The sequence below is a fragment of the Condylura cristata genome, unplaced genomic scaffold (assembly GCF_000260355.1).
Source record: "Condylura cristata isolate star-nosed mole 26May11 unplaced genomic scaffold, ConCri1.0 scaffold00046, whole genome shotgun sequence".
Taxonomy (NCBI): Eukaryota; Metazoa; Chordata; class Mammalia; order Eulipotyphla; family Talpidae; genus Condylura; species Condylura cristata.
Window position 1 is genome coordinate 1,487,654 of NW_004567147.1, and position 16,532 is coordinate 1,504,185.

General features: G+C 41.6%; 1 protein-coding gene across 1 annotated transcript in view; it reads right to left on the reverse strand.

Annotated features, from left to right (window-relative positions):
* Positions 1-453: 453 nt before the first annotated feature.
* The window catches only part of ADTRP (androgen-dependent TFPI-regulating protein), a 70,736-nt gene continuing 54,657 nt past the window's right edge, over positions 454-16,532 (reverse strand). Inside the window, exons 5-6 of the mRNA XM_004694741.2 lie at positions 6,562-6,713; positions 454-485 (exon numbers count right to left, since the gene is read on the reverse strand). Of these exons, the coding sequence (XP_004694798.2) occupies positions 454-485; positions 6,562-6,713 (184 nt within the window). The remainder of the gene's footprint in view (positions 486-6,561; positions 6,714-16,532) is intronic.

Consider the following 16,532-nt stretch of genomic DNA (forward strand, 5'->3'; position numbering starts at 1 on the left):
AACTGTTTGGCTTCAAACATGAGGTAAATTCTCATGAGGTAACTTCTTCATGAGATAACTTCTCATGAGGTCCTTAGCATTCTCTTTTGTAAAATGAAGAATTTGGATGATCTGTTTCTTTCTCTCTATAAACATTCTCTAGCACCTTCTAATGTACATTTCTTTAGCCATAGGCCAGTTTTTGATCACAAACTCTTCTCCACAGAGGTCAGACAAAGGTAACAAATTCTGAGACAGCAGGAATTGTTTGGAGCATGTCCAATAAACCTCTCAAAAAGGCAAGAGTCCTCCAATTTAGCTACCTTCTTATTGAATTTAAAGATCATCCCCTATCTTTTCTATTCCCTATGTTGCTCCAGCACCTCCCTCCAACCAGGACAAAAAAAAAAAAAAAAAAGAAAGAAAAGAAAACCCTGTCTTCTTCTTCCTTATTTCCTGGGAAACAGCACACAATCACTTCTTCTTCTTTGACTGTATTGTGTCACCTGTATAAACAAGAACAGAATGAAACTTTAGGATTCCCTAATTGGTATTTTGGTGTGGGAAGACATTCACCCAGACTTGGGTCAGTAGAAAGTTGAGAAAACTTCACAAGGCAAGAAGACACACCTTAAGGATCTCTGAATGAGCATCACAGGTACTGGGCAGGAAACATCTTACCGTCCCCTCTTGGTGTCAGCTTATACCGAGGCAGCTGACCAAAGAAGACATTTCCCTTCATATCTCTACCATTTCCCTTCATATCTCTACATAGCTAACAGGGCCACTGTTTGTGGCTGCCTTTGTCATTTGTTTGTAGGTTACACCATCTGCCACAAACATTTAGACTTTGAAGATGGAGACAAAGGGACCATATCCAATTAGAGAGAAAATGGGAGAGCAGAACATCACCTACTAGAGGTCATCCATGAACTCTGACCAAACTAACTTACTGGTCTGAGGAGAAAAGTACTGACGTATTTATTATTTTTTAGTAAACTCACTAGAGGGTCTTTGAAATTATAGCATTAGCAATCAGGATGTCTTCTATTCAGCCACAAGTTGGTACCTCCGTATTTAGTGTTCATAATTTTTTTCCTAAGCATAGAAATTTCAAGAACTTCATTAACTATTTATTCTTCCTATCTGTTGTCAAAAGATATCAATCCTGCCTTGAAAACTTCTCAAGTCAGTCTCTTCTCCATTCTAGAAGCTAGTCAGTGCTGAGTCAGTATACATGCTCCTAATTCATATGTCCCCTCCCAACCCTGCCCTTTCTATCAGTATATCCTTAGCAGCAAACATTAAATATCTTGTATAGATTTTTTTTAAATGGAATTCCCTTTCTCAAAGGCTTTAGTGATGGTGATTGGAAGTACTGCTTTTGACCCTGTTATCACACTGATATCTGGAACAACAAACTGTTCACACATGGCCATCCTTTCTTCCTGTTTCTCAACTATTTCAAGGACAGTCCTCTTCTTTCTCCTACTCTGCATTCATGCATTCATCCAGAATACCTTTATGACCTTACACAGCTTTATAGACTTCATGCTGTTCCCACTTATGTTTCATCTTCAATATTAATTACCTCTTCCCCAGTTACATATTCTTTGTGTTAGGTAGAACAAGCACATCATCTTCCCATTTTGAAAAATGCACTTTGACTCTTTCATGAACACTCTTTCAGTAAAATAACACTTTAACTTCCTCATGTTCAAAAGCCTTGTCAATGTAAGTTTTTCAAACTTGTTCTGTGCAGTCACTGGGGAAGGCTCCTAAAACTTTCTTTACCTGTGTTGTCTCCAAACCCTAGCTCCTCAAGTCAAACTGGAGTCACCACCTGATCCCTTCAACCCCAGGTGCCAAGGGTCAGAGACTCCACTTCAAAAACATAACAGAACATGAAGATACACAGAGAGTGGCAGTTTAGGAGCAGAAGTGGTAACAGGGATTTCTTTGGTTGAGGAGAGCAGGTGGCTCTTCCGTGGTACCAAAGTCTCCCACATCTGAGCCTCAGCAGTGAGATGGAACACTAAGAAATTCCCACATGCCCTTGGGTGGGAAGGCACCATTCCCACATGTGTGTCTATCTGCAACTCCAACAGACATTTTATTCTGCAGAAACTTCTGGTGTTAATACCACAGAGATCTCATTTTTCTTCTTGTTTCTAGCAGGTCCTGAATCTCATGGTGATAAACAGTCTCTGGGCTCTGAGTTTTCAGAAGTTTTCTCTGACCACGTTACTACATGGCTGGAGATAAGGGAATGGCTGACTATTATCCAAACAAAATGCACAAAACAATTTCAGACTCTGAATGGGAAATGGAAAATAATGTTTTTGTTTGTTTGTTTGTTCTTTTCTTCATTGAGGGGAATTTTTCTAGTAGAGTCCTACTCATTGGTGACTAAGGAGCTAGCTCCAGCCCTGACTTATTTTACTCTTTTCTTTGTTCTCTGTTAGATAGTAGCAAGTAGAAGTATTTCAAGCCAGATATTCAATGTTTGCCTTGTGCAAGATTAAAACATTTTCTGCTGGCATGGTAAAAGAAACATTCTTTTAGTCACTATCACTATGGATTCCATGTGCAATTATGTATCTTCTTACCTAATAATCAGAAAAGAAGATAATAAAAACACATTACTCCAAGAGACTTGCACTGTGTATTGATAAAAGCTACTGTTAAGACTTTGGATGGAGACTGTGAAGAACATTTCTAGTTGCAGTGAGAAACAGGTAGCTGGGAGGATATGTGATGTTGGAGGAGAGGTGTTTGACCACTGAGGAACACAAGTCACAGTGCAGAAGTGATAGGAAGGACCAGCCACAGAAGTCTTGCCGGAGAGGTCTTTCATCCATTTGGGATTTATTACTATGCATAGGGTTAGTGATCTGATTTCATTCTTTTATACATAGCCTTCCAGTGTTTCCAGTGCCATTCACTAGCGTCTTCTTTCTCCAATGTGTGACCATGCTGCTTTATCATGAATTCAGAATAATTCAGAATAGATATGCTGACATATCCATATACATGGATTTATTTCCAGGCTTTCAATTGAATTGTGTCCGGTTTTTTTTGTTTTTTGTTTTTTTTTTTTTTTATATGCCACATTGGTTTTAGGACTGTTGCTTTATAGTAAAATTTAAAATTGGGGAATGTGAGGTTTCTATCTCTCTCCTTTTTTCCCCTCAGAATTGCTCCTGCTATTTGAAGCTTTTTTTTTTTAAGTTGTTTATGCATACAGAACTAGGGAACAGGCCAGAGGTGCAGGAGCCAAAGAGGATTCACCAGAGGCAGAGCTGAGAGCAGAACAGGCAGATCGACTAAGTACACTGTTGAGGGGAGCAGCAGGTGGGTCAGGAGAGGTCTGCCACGTCATGTGGGTCACCTTCCTGGCCTGGGATCCTGGGGCTCTAACTCACACTGAAGCAGCTGTGGTGAGCTTTACAGTGCTGCACTTTAACCAGTTGTGCCCTCAGGGAGTGCCCAGGGGCCTGTTTTGGTTCCATATAAATTTTAATATTTCTTTATCAGTTTCATTGAACAACATTGTTAGTATTTTGTTGACAGTTGTGTTAAATTCACTGATCGCTTGAGATAGAGCAGTGATTCTGATTATATTGATTCTCCCCATCAGGACCATGGGATGTCTTTCTATTTCCTAATGTCATTATATCTATAATTTTTAGAAAACATCTTGTAGTTCTTGGTGAAGTCACCTCTTTGGTTAAGTTAGGTTCATTCTGAAGTGTTTTATTCTGTGTGAAAAGATTGTGAATAGAATAGTTTCTTTAATTTCTTTTTATTTTCACTCATTTGTATAAAATGCCACAGCTTAGAAAGGCCACTTAGACATTCTTCTGTCTGCAAGCATCGATCCATTGTGTAAATTAATGGAAATGGGGGAATTCAAGGATCGCTATGATGTACTCCTGACCCTTAAGGAACTCAGAGTACTGTAAGAACATCCCTGGGCAGGCCCAGGAAGGCTCCCTTGAAGAGATGAGTTGAAATGAGCACTGGGGGAGTGAGAGACTGCAGCTCCTGGAGCAGAGAAGCACAGCAGTGGGTAGGGGATAAGAAGCCCAGGAGCCACGGCAGCGGACCTGGCAGCCCTTGTGGCCATTCCGTGGGCTTCAATGTTCGTCTACAAATTGAAGGAAATCCAACGTGGTTTACAGAGAACTGGAAATGGGAAATGTTGGGAAACGCATGCACAGAAAACTTCTTAGTTTTAGGCAACTGATGTGTGTTTGCTGCCTTTGGATTTTTTTTTTTTAAGATTTATTTGTTATATATGCAAATAAGAATTTGGGCACAGGCTAGAGGTTCAGGGTGGGGTAAGGATTCACCAGAGACAGAGTGGGGAGCAGAACAGGTGGATCTACTGAAATACACTGTTGAGGGGAGCAGTAGGTGAGACAGCAGAGGTCTGCTGCACCATGTGGATCAGCTCCCTGGCTGGAATCAAACTCATACAGCAGGAGCTGTAGATAGATAGCTTCATAGTGCTGTGCTTTAACAATTGTACCACCAGGGAGGGCCCACCTTTGGAATTTTAAGTGATCAATTTTTTTTAATCTTAGCCAAACATTTGAAACGAATATCTATTCAGAATTTAACACATGTATGATCCTATTGTGATGCTATTATGGAACTCTTAAGGAGTCAGAAATCTTGACTAAGGTTTTGTAAGAAAGATGGGGCCTCCCTGGTAGCACAGGGATTAAGTGTCAGCGCTATCAAGCTATCTCCAAGCTCTGCAGCCTGAGTTTGATCCCCGGCTAGAAAGGTGACCCACATGGCACAGCAGACCTCTCCTGTCTAGCCTGCTACTCCCCTCAGCAGTATAATTTAGTAGATCTGCCTGTTCTGCTCCCTACTCTGCTGACCCACTATGCCTCAGGCCTATACCCCGTTCTTATGTTCATAAATAAATTCATCTTATAAAAAATCTTGAGAAAGGAGAGAGACAGATAAACATCTAAGTAACAGCTGTCACATAAATCTTCCCCTAAGCACAATGTAAATCAAAGTCCACATGTTGATGCTGACCTAGTTGCTTATTGGAACCTAATTATAGTTTAAAAAATCTGTTATACTGCTCAGGGGGAAAAAAGAGCTTTGTATTAAAAACAGTGATTTCATAACATTAAATACAGTATTTTTTTTAATTCAATGAATGTTTAAAATTACCTGAATTACTTCAAAAATCATTTCTAGTACAACTGGTTCTAACAGTTATTGCTCTCTAAGTTCTGAACAATTGGACTTTTCTCTATATATCTCAGATTTTCCAGATTTCAAATAAATTAATTTCTTTCATCCCTTCTTCCTTTTTTAAATACAAAATCTTTACTCAGAGTTTCAAGAGCCAAAACTAGTTAGAATTAGATATCAACACTTTTTTTTTTCTACTGCATAATTTCCTATGATTTAGAATCTTGATTTTGGAATAATTTTTAGTATTTGATTTTTTAAGTGTTTGCTTTCAAGGGTGATATTGCCGTTGATACTTTATTAACCAGTTAAATTCTCCAGGAGTAAAAAATCACGTGAAAAAACTAAATTGCATCCTTATGTCTCCAAGGTCTTGGTCTCTTTCAGAAATACACACTCTTGTACTGAACCTTCTGAAACTGTGATTTTTTTCTTTTCGCATACACAGGCTTATGTTTTCACACCAGTTCATAGATTGGGTGGAAGATGTCACTTCTGCCATTTCTATTTTGATAGAACAGAATGGCATGTGGGTGTGTGATGTGGGGGGCTGTATGTGATTCTTGCCTTCCTGACATGCACAATCAGGGTAGAGTTCTTGCATTTCTCCTTGGTAAGGAAAAATAGCATGAGTGTTTTACAACCTGAATAGTTTGTGGTTAATTTCCCATAATCTAATATTCTGGCATTGGGAGGGGAGAAGTAAGGAGAATAAAATATTCCATTTTAGTATCCACTAAACTAAGATTATTTTTCTCTTATGAAAAAGCAACATTGTTCTATTCACCTATAATTAGAACGCTTAGCTTACTGATTATTTCCACACTGCCCAAGATCTTATCTAAATGAGAATTCTAATATCAAGAACAAGTTGTGATTTTATCTGGTAATTATTTTACTAAAAATTGAGAAGTAACTTAACAAGCCACTGCTGAGGTTGAAGGAGCTAAGCGGGTCATCTGGATGCATGTTCTTCAAAAAGAAAGCCTGGACATTTTTAATAGCACATGTCCCTCAACCCCTCACTTAAGGGAAGAGGAACCTGAACTCAGTTCTTCATACTGGGGCTGGTGCCACCTTGCTCTCTGGGCCCCGAGCTCTCTAAGCAAGATTATTTTTAGCCTTACAATTAGATGAGAGATTATTTCAGGAAGAAAGGGGTATTTGAAGGGGTCCTTTGAGAAAGCACTAACACCCCCTGCTGTTGTTGTTACTACTTTGACCTACTAAAGAACCTGAGTTCTTTGGGTCAAGGTGTTGAGTCATCTCACTATCCTCCTTGGGCTTGTTTCTGCTTCTGTTTCCAGGAGGAGGGGTAGTGCATAAAGAAAGTGTTTCTGTAGCTCAGGAGAAACTGACCCCATTTCCAGTGGTTGAGCTTCTCTCCCAGTAAGTAAATACTGCCACCCAGGACGTAGCTGAAAAAGAAGAACGCTGCCATGCCCACCGGGCTGAGTGTGGCAAACACGGGGTACACCCACGTCCCAGTCTCGGCGTAGATCCACAGGACTCTGCAGAAAATGACAGATCAAAATGATTAAGACAGCAAGGGGGTAATGGCTTTTCTCAACTCAAGGACAATGAAGTTCTGAAGCCCAGGCAGATAAAAAAGAGCCATGGGGGACATCTGAAGTGTTCTATAGATCCACAGAGAGGCTTTTGTAGATGAATGGACTCAATCCAAAGACACATCTTGTTTCTTGGGCTGGGTTTGGGTATTTTGCCTCACCATTAAAATGGAAAAATATCGGGGAGGGGCCATCAGACACACCGTTGGCTAAAGAGAGTGTGTAACATGGTTTTCTCCTTTCCCTGAGAGGTATGAGCTATTGAGATACTGAACTGGTTAAGATGGTTTCTGTCAGAAAAGCAAGGTTAATCTTTGTACCTAAGAATCAAGGGTGGTTTTCCATTAGTTTCCCAAATCTATTGGGTGCAGGACAGGAAGACATCAAACATGACTTCTCTAATAAAATATGCTTGAAGCCTCATTGTTGGTCCTGATTTCAGCTCATGGATTGAATGTTAAATAGAAAATGGATGAATTTAAAAGAGGCTCAGATTTTGGCTCATTTCTATAAGCCAACAGAAAGAAAATAAATGTTAGGAATGAAGCCTGAAACTGCAATTTGCTGTAAACTAACTGCATTAGAAGCAGCTAATATCTGAAATAACTTTTATAATTAACTATGGGGAAGATGATGTGTCAGTTACAGTTTATAATTGGGGAAAAGTATAGACTCTGGAATTAGGCCTTTGTGATTCAAATTCTGTTCTGCCACCTATTAGCTTTGTTACCAATTTAATCAACTTTTCTGTCCCTCCACGTTCCTGTATAAAGTGGGAGTGTAAACAGTACATACCTTATATAAATCCATTGTGAAGATTAGGGACTTTAGCACACATAAATTACACAGAGGGACATGTCACATTGTAAGGGCTGGCACAGTGGGAGGCTTCTCAGCTATTTTCTTGTATCAACTAAAATGGACAAGATTATGCCTCAGAAACAAATTTGGATATCCCAGGTTGCTCAAGGAGTTCAGATGGAAGAGTGAAATTTTGTTTAATTGAATTTGATTATTTCAAATTTCTAAGTTTGGCAAACAATTATGGAAGAGGCAAGGGCTAAGGTCCAGAACTAAGGTGAGGCAAGGGAAACATGTGTCACTGCAATTTAAGGAGATGTCTGTGTATTGACAGTGAAAGTCACGTATAGCCTGAGAGCGAATATTTACACATCACATATAAGAGATTGTAACACAAAATACATACATTCTGGAACTCAATAACAAAAAGCAAAACATCCCAATTAAAAAGGACAAAGGGGACCTCCCTGGTGGCCCAGTTCTGTAGAGCACTGAGTTTGTGTTCCAAACAGGGAGGTGACCCACATGGTGCAGCAGACCTCTGCTGTCTCACCTACTGCTCCCCTCAGCAGTGTATTTCAGTAGATCCACCTGTTCTGCTCCCCACTCTGTCTCTGGTGAATCTTCTCACTCCCCCTAGCTCTGGCCCTGTTCTTCTATGCAAAATAATAAAATCTGTTAAAAAATAGAAAAAGGACTTGAATAGACATTTCTCCGAAGACATACAAAAGGGCAACCAACACATGAAAAGATCATCAGCATCAGTAATTCTTAGGGACAAGCAAATCAAAACTAAAATGAGATACTACTTCAAACCTGTTTGTATGAATACAAACAACAACAAACAGAAAATGTGGGTGGGAGAGAATGTGGAAAATCAGAACACTGCTTCATGCCTGGGCCTGTAACATGGTGTAAATGCTACAGAGAACCATGTTAGTTCTTTAGAATAAAATATAAGCTATGGTATTGTTATATAACCCAGCGATCCCACTTCTTAGTAGAAACCCCAAAGAGTTGAAAGCTATGACTCAGAGAGAACTGTCTACCCATGTTCGTGAAAGCATCACCCACAATATCAAAAGTATAGAAGCAACCTGTGTCCATCCAGGGGTAAAGGCATAATAAAATGTGGAATGTAAAATGGAATATCACCACTTGGTCTTAAAAGGGAAAGAGATGCTGACACGTGGCACAGCCTGATTAAACCTTGAGGATACTGTATCAAGAGACAAAAAACAAGCACTATAAAATAGCAAATATGGTTGTTATTATTCCACTGATATCATCTAATTCAAAGCAGAAAAACTGGGGAGGGGGCGAGGGAGAATGGAGATACTGTTTAATGGGCACAGCATTTCAGTCTGGGAGGGAAAGAATTCTGATAGATTGGGGATGGCCATCTAGGAATGTGAATGGACTCGATGCCTCGAACAATATATATATATATATATATATTTTTTTAAGATTTATTTATTTGTACATACAGAACTGGGGTACAGGCCAGAGGCTCAGGGGCAGTGAGAGGCTTCACCAGAGATAGAGTGGGGAGCAGAACAGGCGGATCAACAAAGTACACTGCTGAGGGGAGCAGCGGGCTGGTCAGGAGAGGTCTGCCACACCATGTGGTCGCCTCCGGGGCAGGCGGGAATCGAACTCATGTGGAAGTGGCTTTAGCTTCTCAGTGCAGTGCTTTAACCCGCTGCACCACCAGGGAGGGCCCCTCGAACAATATATTTTTAAAAGGAGGAAAGTGGCAAATCTCATGTTAGGTTTATTCTGAAACAATAAAAAACAAATTAAAGAAGCTTCAGCTTCCGGTCTACCACTGTGAGCTGGCACTTGGCCCTGTCCTGGCCTGTTGGTGTCTCTCTGTTCTCCCAAGCTCATCTCGATGCTATTTGCAGGGAGTCAACACATTACTAGATGCACATCAAAAATTTCTATCGTTATTTACTCTTTGAAGTGTGCATCCTTTAGAAGCCTTTTTGCAGCATTTTTTCTGCATGGCTACACCTCATGTCATGGCAGGACAGGTTTAAGGGACAGAAAGTAAATATCCCAGGTGGCTAGAGTTTGGGGTCAGGGAGGAGCTTTGAGTACAGTCCAAACATTGCATTAATTAGTTCACTTTGCTTACTTTGTATATTTGAAATTAGGGCTTCCTTGTGTTCATGCACATTTATATAAGATAGTCTACAAATAAGGACATTGCCCTAGAGACCAGGAAAATTTCTATTTATTTACTTATTTTTTTATTTTTCACAGCATAAGTTTTGTAAAGAAAAGCTCCTGGTGTAAGATGATGAGGCCTCCACTTTCACAGAGAAATCACAAAGAATGTTACAGGTGTGTTAATGGTAGGCAAATTAGTGAAAATTAGAGGAGCAGATAAAACTGTAGTCATTTAATAAAGGGTGGTCGAGACACACAGACTGAACAAGGAGATGGTCACAGTCAGTTGGTGTCACTTCTTTTTGAGTTTCCTGAATGATACTGAATAATAGGTTGAAAGGATAGAGGTGGGGGAGGAGAAAGAGGAGGAGAGGAAGGGAGAAGGAGAAAAAGGAGGAGGAGGAGGAGAGAGAGAAGGGAGGGAGGAAGGAGAAAAGGCATGAAGAGGAAGTACACGCTGCACTCAGCAGCTTGATACAGATCTCAGTATCAACTGCCGCCATTATGTCCCCAAGTCTGAGCCAATGAAATCATCGAAAAGTCTCTCTAACGCACATCCCTCACTCAAGGCTCATGCATCTTGTCTGGTGTCTGAAACTGTCTACTGGTTAGACTTTTCTTATCTCTTCCAAAGACCACCAGAAAACCAAGTAGTCTTTCTACAGATGAAATGTATCCATGGTGCTCTTCTGACTTAGGAAAATATCCAAGCCCCACCCAGCCTACTTGACTTGCTCTGCTCACCTGCCCACCAGTCCACCTGTCCACCCATCCACCTTCAGATTGGAAGATCATCCAGATTTTCCGTCCTTCTGGCTTTTTTTTTTAAAGATTTATTTATTTATTCATATAGAACTGGGGTACAGGCCAGAGATGCGGAGGGTGAGAGGATTCACCAGAGACAGAGTGGGGAGCAGAACAGGCAGACCGAAGAAGTACACTGCTGAGGCAAGCAGCAGGCAGGTCAGGAGAGGTCTGCCACGCCATGTGGTCTCCTCCGGGGGCAGGTGGGAATCGAACTCATACGGAAGTGGCTTAAGCTTCTTTGTGCAGTGCTCTAACCCGCTGCGCCACCAGGGAGGGCCTGGCTTTTTTTTTTTAAAGACTTATTTATTCACGTATACAGAACTGGGGTATAAGTCAGAGGTGCAGGGACGGTGAGAGGATTCACCAGAGACAGAGTGGGGAGCAGAACAGGCTGACTGAAGAAGTACACTGCTGAGGGGAGCAGCAGGCAGGTCAGGAGAGGTCTGCCACAGCATTGGATCACCTCTCTGGCGGGGATTGAATTCATGCTGAAGTGGCTTTAGCTTCTTAGTGCTGTGCTTTCACCTGCTGCGCCAAGAGTGAGGGCTCCCTTCTTCTGGCTTTTAACTGAACCAAGCTCTGCAGCTTTTGGCTCTTTGATATTGCTGTTGTCTCTGCTTAGCTCACCTCTGACCTTCCACTGCTTGGGACACACTTTTCTTTGCGTTATGCCTTGCTAAATCATACTCATGCTTCTAGTCTCTGCTTAAAAGTCAATTGCTCTAGAAAATATTCGCTAAACACTGCCGCCCCCCACCCGCCCAGACCCACTCCAGTTAGATTCGTGTGCCCTGTGACCTCCAGCACAACCATGGTGGTAACCAGGTCTAGTCTCTGCATTTTCACTGGCCTAGAAGCTCTGCAAGGACAGGACTCATCTCTATGATGCATTTTACAAGAGCTGAAACACAGTAAGCTTTTGATATCTTTAAGGAAAAGTCTGTTTCAAGTGGCTATAAGCAATTTTTGGTTCCTTTTACCCATTGTAGACAGTTCTCAATTGCCTGGCCCATTAATACAGCAGCTTCTGGAAACTGGCAAATGTATCCAGTAGCCTTTCAAATATTAGTTAGTTGACATTCACTTGATTAAGACTGACCAGTGATTCTGTCCTGTGGTAAAGAAATCAATATTATGTCCTCTGGAACTGCCAGCCTTGTGAATCTATGTGAGTCAGGGTGGGTAGACACAATGTGGTAGCCAAAACTCAATCTTTTATAGACCCCTCTTCCTAAATCTTGTAGTGGGCAAATGATTATTATGGATTATTTTTGTCTTATTGATTGATTATTATTGTCTTATCAGTAGGGAAACAGTGGATGTCTGTGGGTTAGAGATTAATATATCACTAGTTGGTGGGCTTTGAATATAGTTCTTAAACTGCCAATACCATAGCATATATTATTTTGAGCCCAGGAGAATAAATAGAACAACAACAATAACAAAAACCCTCTGGTTTCCTATTTTCATGCCAATTTCAATCATAAACACAGAAGAGGATCACACTTACATCTGATGCCAGAAGGCAAGGGCAATTTGTATGACATTTTGAAAGTAAATTCAGCAACTCACCACGTTTTCTACCATGAAAATGTTCCTGAGAACACAGATCTAGTGATGCCTAAGGGTGAGGTTTGTGCCTGCCAGTGCCTGCTCCCTTTCACGCCTCAGCTCACCTGCTTTCACCTGCTTTCTACTCCCTACAAATGACATCAAAAACATCTTCCAGTCTTATTAGCTGCAAAAATCATATATGATTTTCAGTGCTAATTTATGAATGTCTACCTTTGTCTTAAAAAATAAATTCCTACCAGCACTTTATTTTCAAATGGATTTTAAGTGAAGCAAAGGGAAAATTAAAAATAAAAAAAAAAAGGAAGCAGGGAAGTGAAAAGAAACTATGAAACTAGAATGTTAGATAGAATGTTAGATAAATATGCTACCTGGATGTTGGAAATATCAGCAATCAAGAGAGTTGACTGGCCACCTCTTTGTGGCATTTAAAAATGTGGTTCCATATCTACCCTTTTAGAGCACCTCCTTCTGGAAAATTCTCCTGTCGTAGGGTCCACTGATGGTTTTCTACCGTCTGGTCACTCTTTGCTCCTTTGCTATACACAACCTTACCCCCTCTCCCTTGGGTGAACATTTCTCCAGCTTTTGCTTCCCACTTCTCGCTTCTTCCTTCTCTCTCCAGCAATGTCAGTCCCACCTGGAGACTTCACTCCCTGGACCTCCAAGCTCCACCTCTTCATGACCCCAGATCTGAATTTCAAAGTGGAAGTTTATCTGGGCAAGTGGTCCTTCACCTTGGCTGAAGATTGGAATTACCTTTGTGGCTCTAAAGTTTCCCATGTCCAGGACTATCCAGAAGCAATAAACCACAGTCTTTTGGAATAAACCCAGATATAAAATTTTAGGCTGAATTTTTAACTCATACTCACTCAAAAATATTCCTTTTTTTCTTTTCTAAGTTTATTAATGGAATCACTGTCTTCAGTCAGTGACAGTTCAGTCAGCTGACAGTTCAGTCAGCTGACACTGTCTTCAGTCAGTGACAGTTCAGTCAGCTGACAGTTCTTACACTGATCCTGACTTTTCCTTTTAATCTGCCGATTACCTACCAATTAATCTACCAAACTGATCCTGCTAGTTTAACAGTGGGTCTCAGAAGTGTCCCCCTGTCCTGTTGCTCAGAAATATCCCTCTTCCGGCCTCTCTTCCCTCTCCAGTATCTCTGATCAGCATTTTGTTTGGTAGGTGGTGGCTTGGACAGGAAGGATGAGAACTGTAGGTAACCATTTCTTCCACATTTTCACCCCTCTTCATTTTGTATCATAGCTGAACCCCAACTATTGCTAAGTAAAATTGTGTGGCGTTTTTCTAGTTATTTTCTTCCATTAATTCACCTAAGGACTAAGGAGGCCTTCTGAGGAAGATGGGGCAGGGAAACTGATTCCCACTAATATCTGAGGTGGTGAAACTGTGGTGCTTTTGAGTGGTCCCCAAGAAGGTTGTATTTCTGGATGGAGTAACAGTAGCTTAGGGAGAAAACTCATGATACTGCAAGAGTAGGAGCAGGAGGGATTCTCACTCTCACCTTGTAAGAACTTCACATACTAGTAGAGACACCGAAGGCGCTAGCAGATTTCTGGTCTACCCACAACAGGTACCCAGAACACTCTAGTCCAGTGGGACTGATGTAGTGGCAGTCACATTGTTCTACAGCTACCAACATAAGGGACTCCAGGGCCAATGCAGTGTTGCTCTTGGCAGGCTACAGGGCAGCAGCCTAACCTTCACATGGGCCAAGTAGAGATGGAAGACTCGGGACTAGCTTTTGGGACTTTACAATCCCTAGAGGAGCAATGCTCAAGGTGGTGTATACCCAGGCAAGGATAGATACTGTCTGGCTTGTTAGATTTCTTTAGGTCTTGATGGCTAAGAGCACCCAAGGGTGCTCTAAGACCCCAGGCACAAGATGATGCTGGAGCGAGAGGACAGCGTGGATGAAGGATAAGACACTGTGATTATACTGGATGGCTTACACATGGTCTGGGCAACTTCTCATTGACCTGCTTTATTCTATTTCACTTCCTATGTCTCACCACTCCATTTTAAGTACCATTTTCAAGACAACATTTGAAAATATAACTTTGGGGTCAAGTTATACTAACACATCTCAACCCCATTACCCACTCACACTGTACTGTCAACACTGTAGTCCCATCCACAAGTTGCCATGAGCGGGGGCCCCAATATCTCTTGTTCTTTCTTCAATAGAAGGTCCAGCTAAAGAATAAGGTGACCATTGGTTGGGGTTCTATCAGTTTGTTCACTTTCTCTCATTTTGCATCTCACATCTCCTGTCCATGAGTCCTTCAGGCGCAGATCCAATGCACACTCTCTGTGAAGCTCTTGTCATGTAACTCTTTCCTTCTTAGCATTCATGTGGCTCTTTGTATCTGTCATGACACTTGAACAACTCTTATGCTGAAATCTGTATGCACCACTCATCTCTACTTATTAAATACAAGCCTACTGTAGACTGCGTTTTGACCTTATGTAACTGCTTTTCCCAGCAGGACCAGTTCTGTGTTAGGGGAAATATTTGTCAGGAGAATGAATAAAAGCCAGCAGGAGGAACATTTCTATTTTCCTGCTCCTTGCCACTGCCTCAAAGAGAGTTAGGTGAGATGTTTTGGGGTGAGAGAGAAAGGAGGAGTGTATGAGCTATCATATTTATAGGTGACTAACACTTTCCAAGGGAAATGAATGATTTGCAGTTTTTACTGCTTTGTAAAGTTTTGTTTTGTCACTGAAAGACCAGCCCTCCAATTTTGCAATCTGAAAAACAGCGAAAATCAAGTGTGAGGCAGTCCCTATGGCTTGGGTGGCTATTTTTAGATCATTTTAACATGGTTTCGGCAGTGAAATGCTTCCCTGGCTCAGCTATTGCTATTTTTCTGATTCATGTTTATTTCTCACGCTCTCTCTGGCCCAGGCTCATATTATTTCCCTCACTCCTGCTGTGCTGTCTCCCTATTTGACCATCTAAACTGGCGTATTCACAACTGACCCACAGCCGCATCCCTAAAACATCTCCGTGGATAGTCACTTTGTTGCTGAGGATCTGTGTCTGAGAGCACCCTGGGGCCCTGGAGTGCTGAGAAGACTGGGATGCAGAGCGCGGGGCTGAGCCCCTAACAGGAAAGCACAGAGATGAGAAGAAGCTTCAGCAGCACAGAAGTCAGATGCCCCCATTTGATTCATCCTGGCAAAACTGGGCCCTAGTGGACCGAGTGCTGACTTAGTCTTTCTTCTTTATAAGAGGTCCGAGTCCCAAGCCACTCTGGCTCCCTGCTAGGACCTACCAATCACATTTCTGCCAGTAATGAGTCCTCTTCTCTTTCCTTCATTTGCTCCATTACTAACATTTTAATGTCTAATTTTAAGCAAGAACCTTCAGACTGGAGAGACAGGATGCACTTTTTGCTTGCCCACCACCTTAGCATTTATCGGGGTGTGTTTGCCATTTGGGGAAGCTCAACAAATACCTTGCTGTGAGATGCAGTGGAAAGAGGACAGGAGTTGGGAGTAGGAGCACTGAATTTAGTTTAAGCCTCAGCTTTGACATGCCCATTTGGCCTTTTGCAGGGCATTTAACCCCTGAGGATTTGGGTCTTCAATACTGGGTGAACTCCCCGTTGTCTTCCATCACCCACTCTCTGACTCTATGTGCAGACTGACTGATACTGCTTAGCTGGCTAACATCGGCTCTCCTAAGTTACCACAAATTCTGCCAAGTGGTCTCTCTGCATTATTCCTCTTTCCTTTCCACACTTCAGTCAGAATCATCTTTCTGAAACATTATTTTGCTTTTCTCCTTAAATTTTTCTCACAATGAAATCTTAAAAGTTCAAATTCATCCTTGTGAACTCACGAACTAGCTTCTCCCTATCCTCTTACTCAGCTCCTTTAACCTTAATAGATGCTCTTCCCTTTATCTGATGTCCTTTTCCATGTGCTTTTGACTTATTACTACGCATTCTTTGGATCTCAGCCTGACACCACTTGTCTGAAAAAAGTCCTCCACACCTCATATAGCACCCTGTTCTTACCCCTGAGACATCTCATTCCTTTCTCTTCTCATCATCTCTCAAATCTTATAGGTGAGTTCCAAAAGTTACACTGGAGAAAGAGTAAATCAGATTAAAATACACCAAAAAGTATGGAAATTTAATCGCAAATTGAGACAGCGACTACCTTGATTCTCCTCAGCGCTTACAATGAAAAGATAGACCTTTATGTTCACTTCTTTTCCCACTGCTAGGTCCCAAGTATTTGCTCACATTCTCCTCTCACACAGTCCCTAAAAGCAGCCCAGAGTCCTGTTCACTTTTGTGTCCTCAGTACCTCAGCAGAGTGCCTGGCACTGCTGAATAATTGAATGGATGTGTGACGTGCCTACGCCTGGCC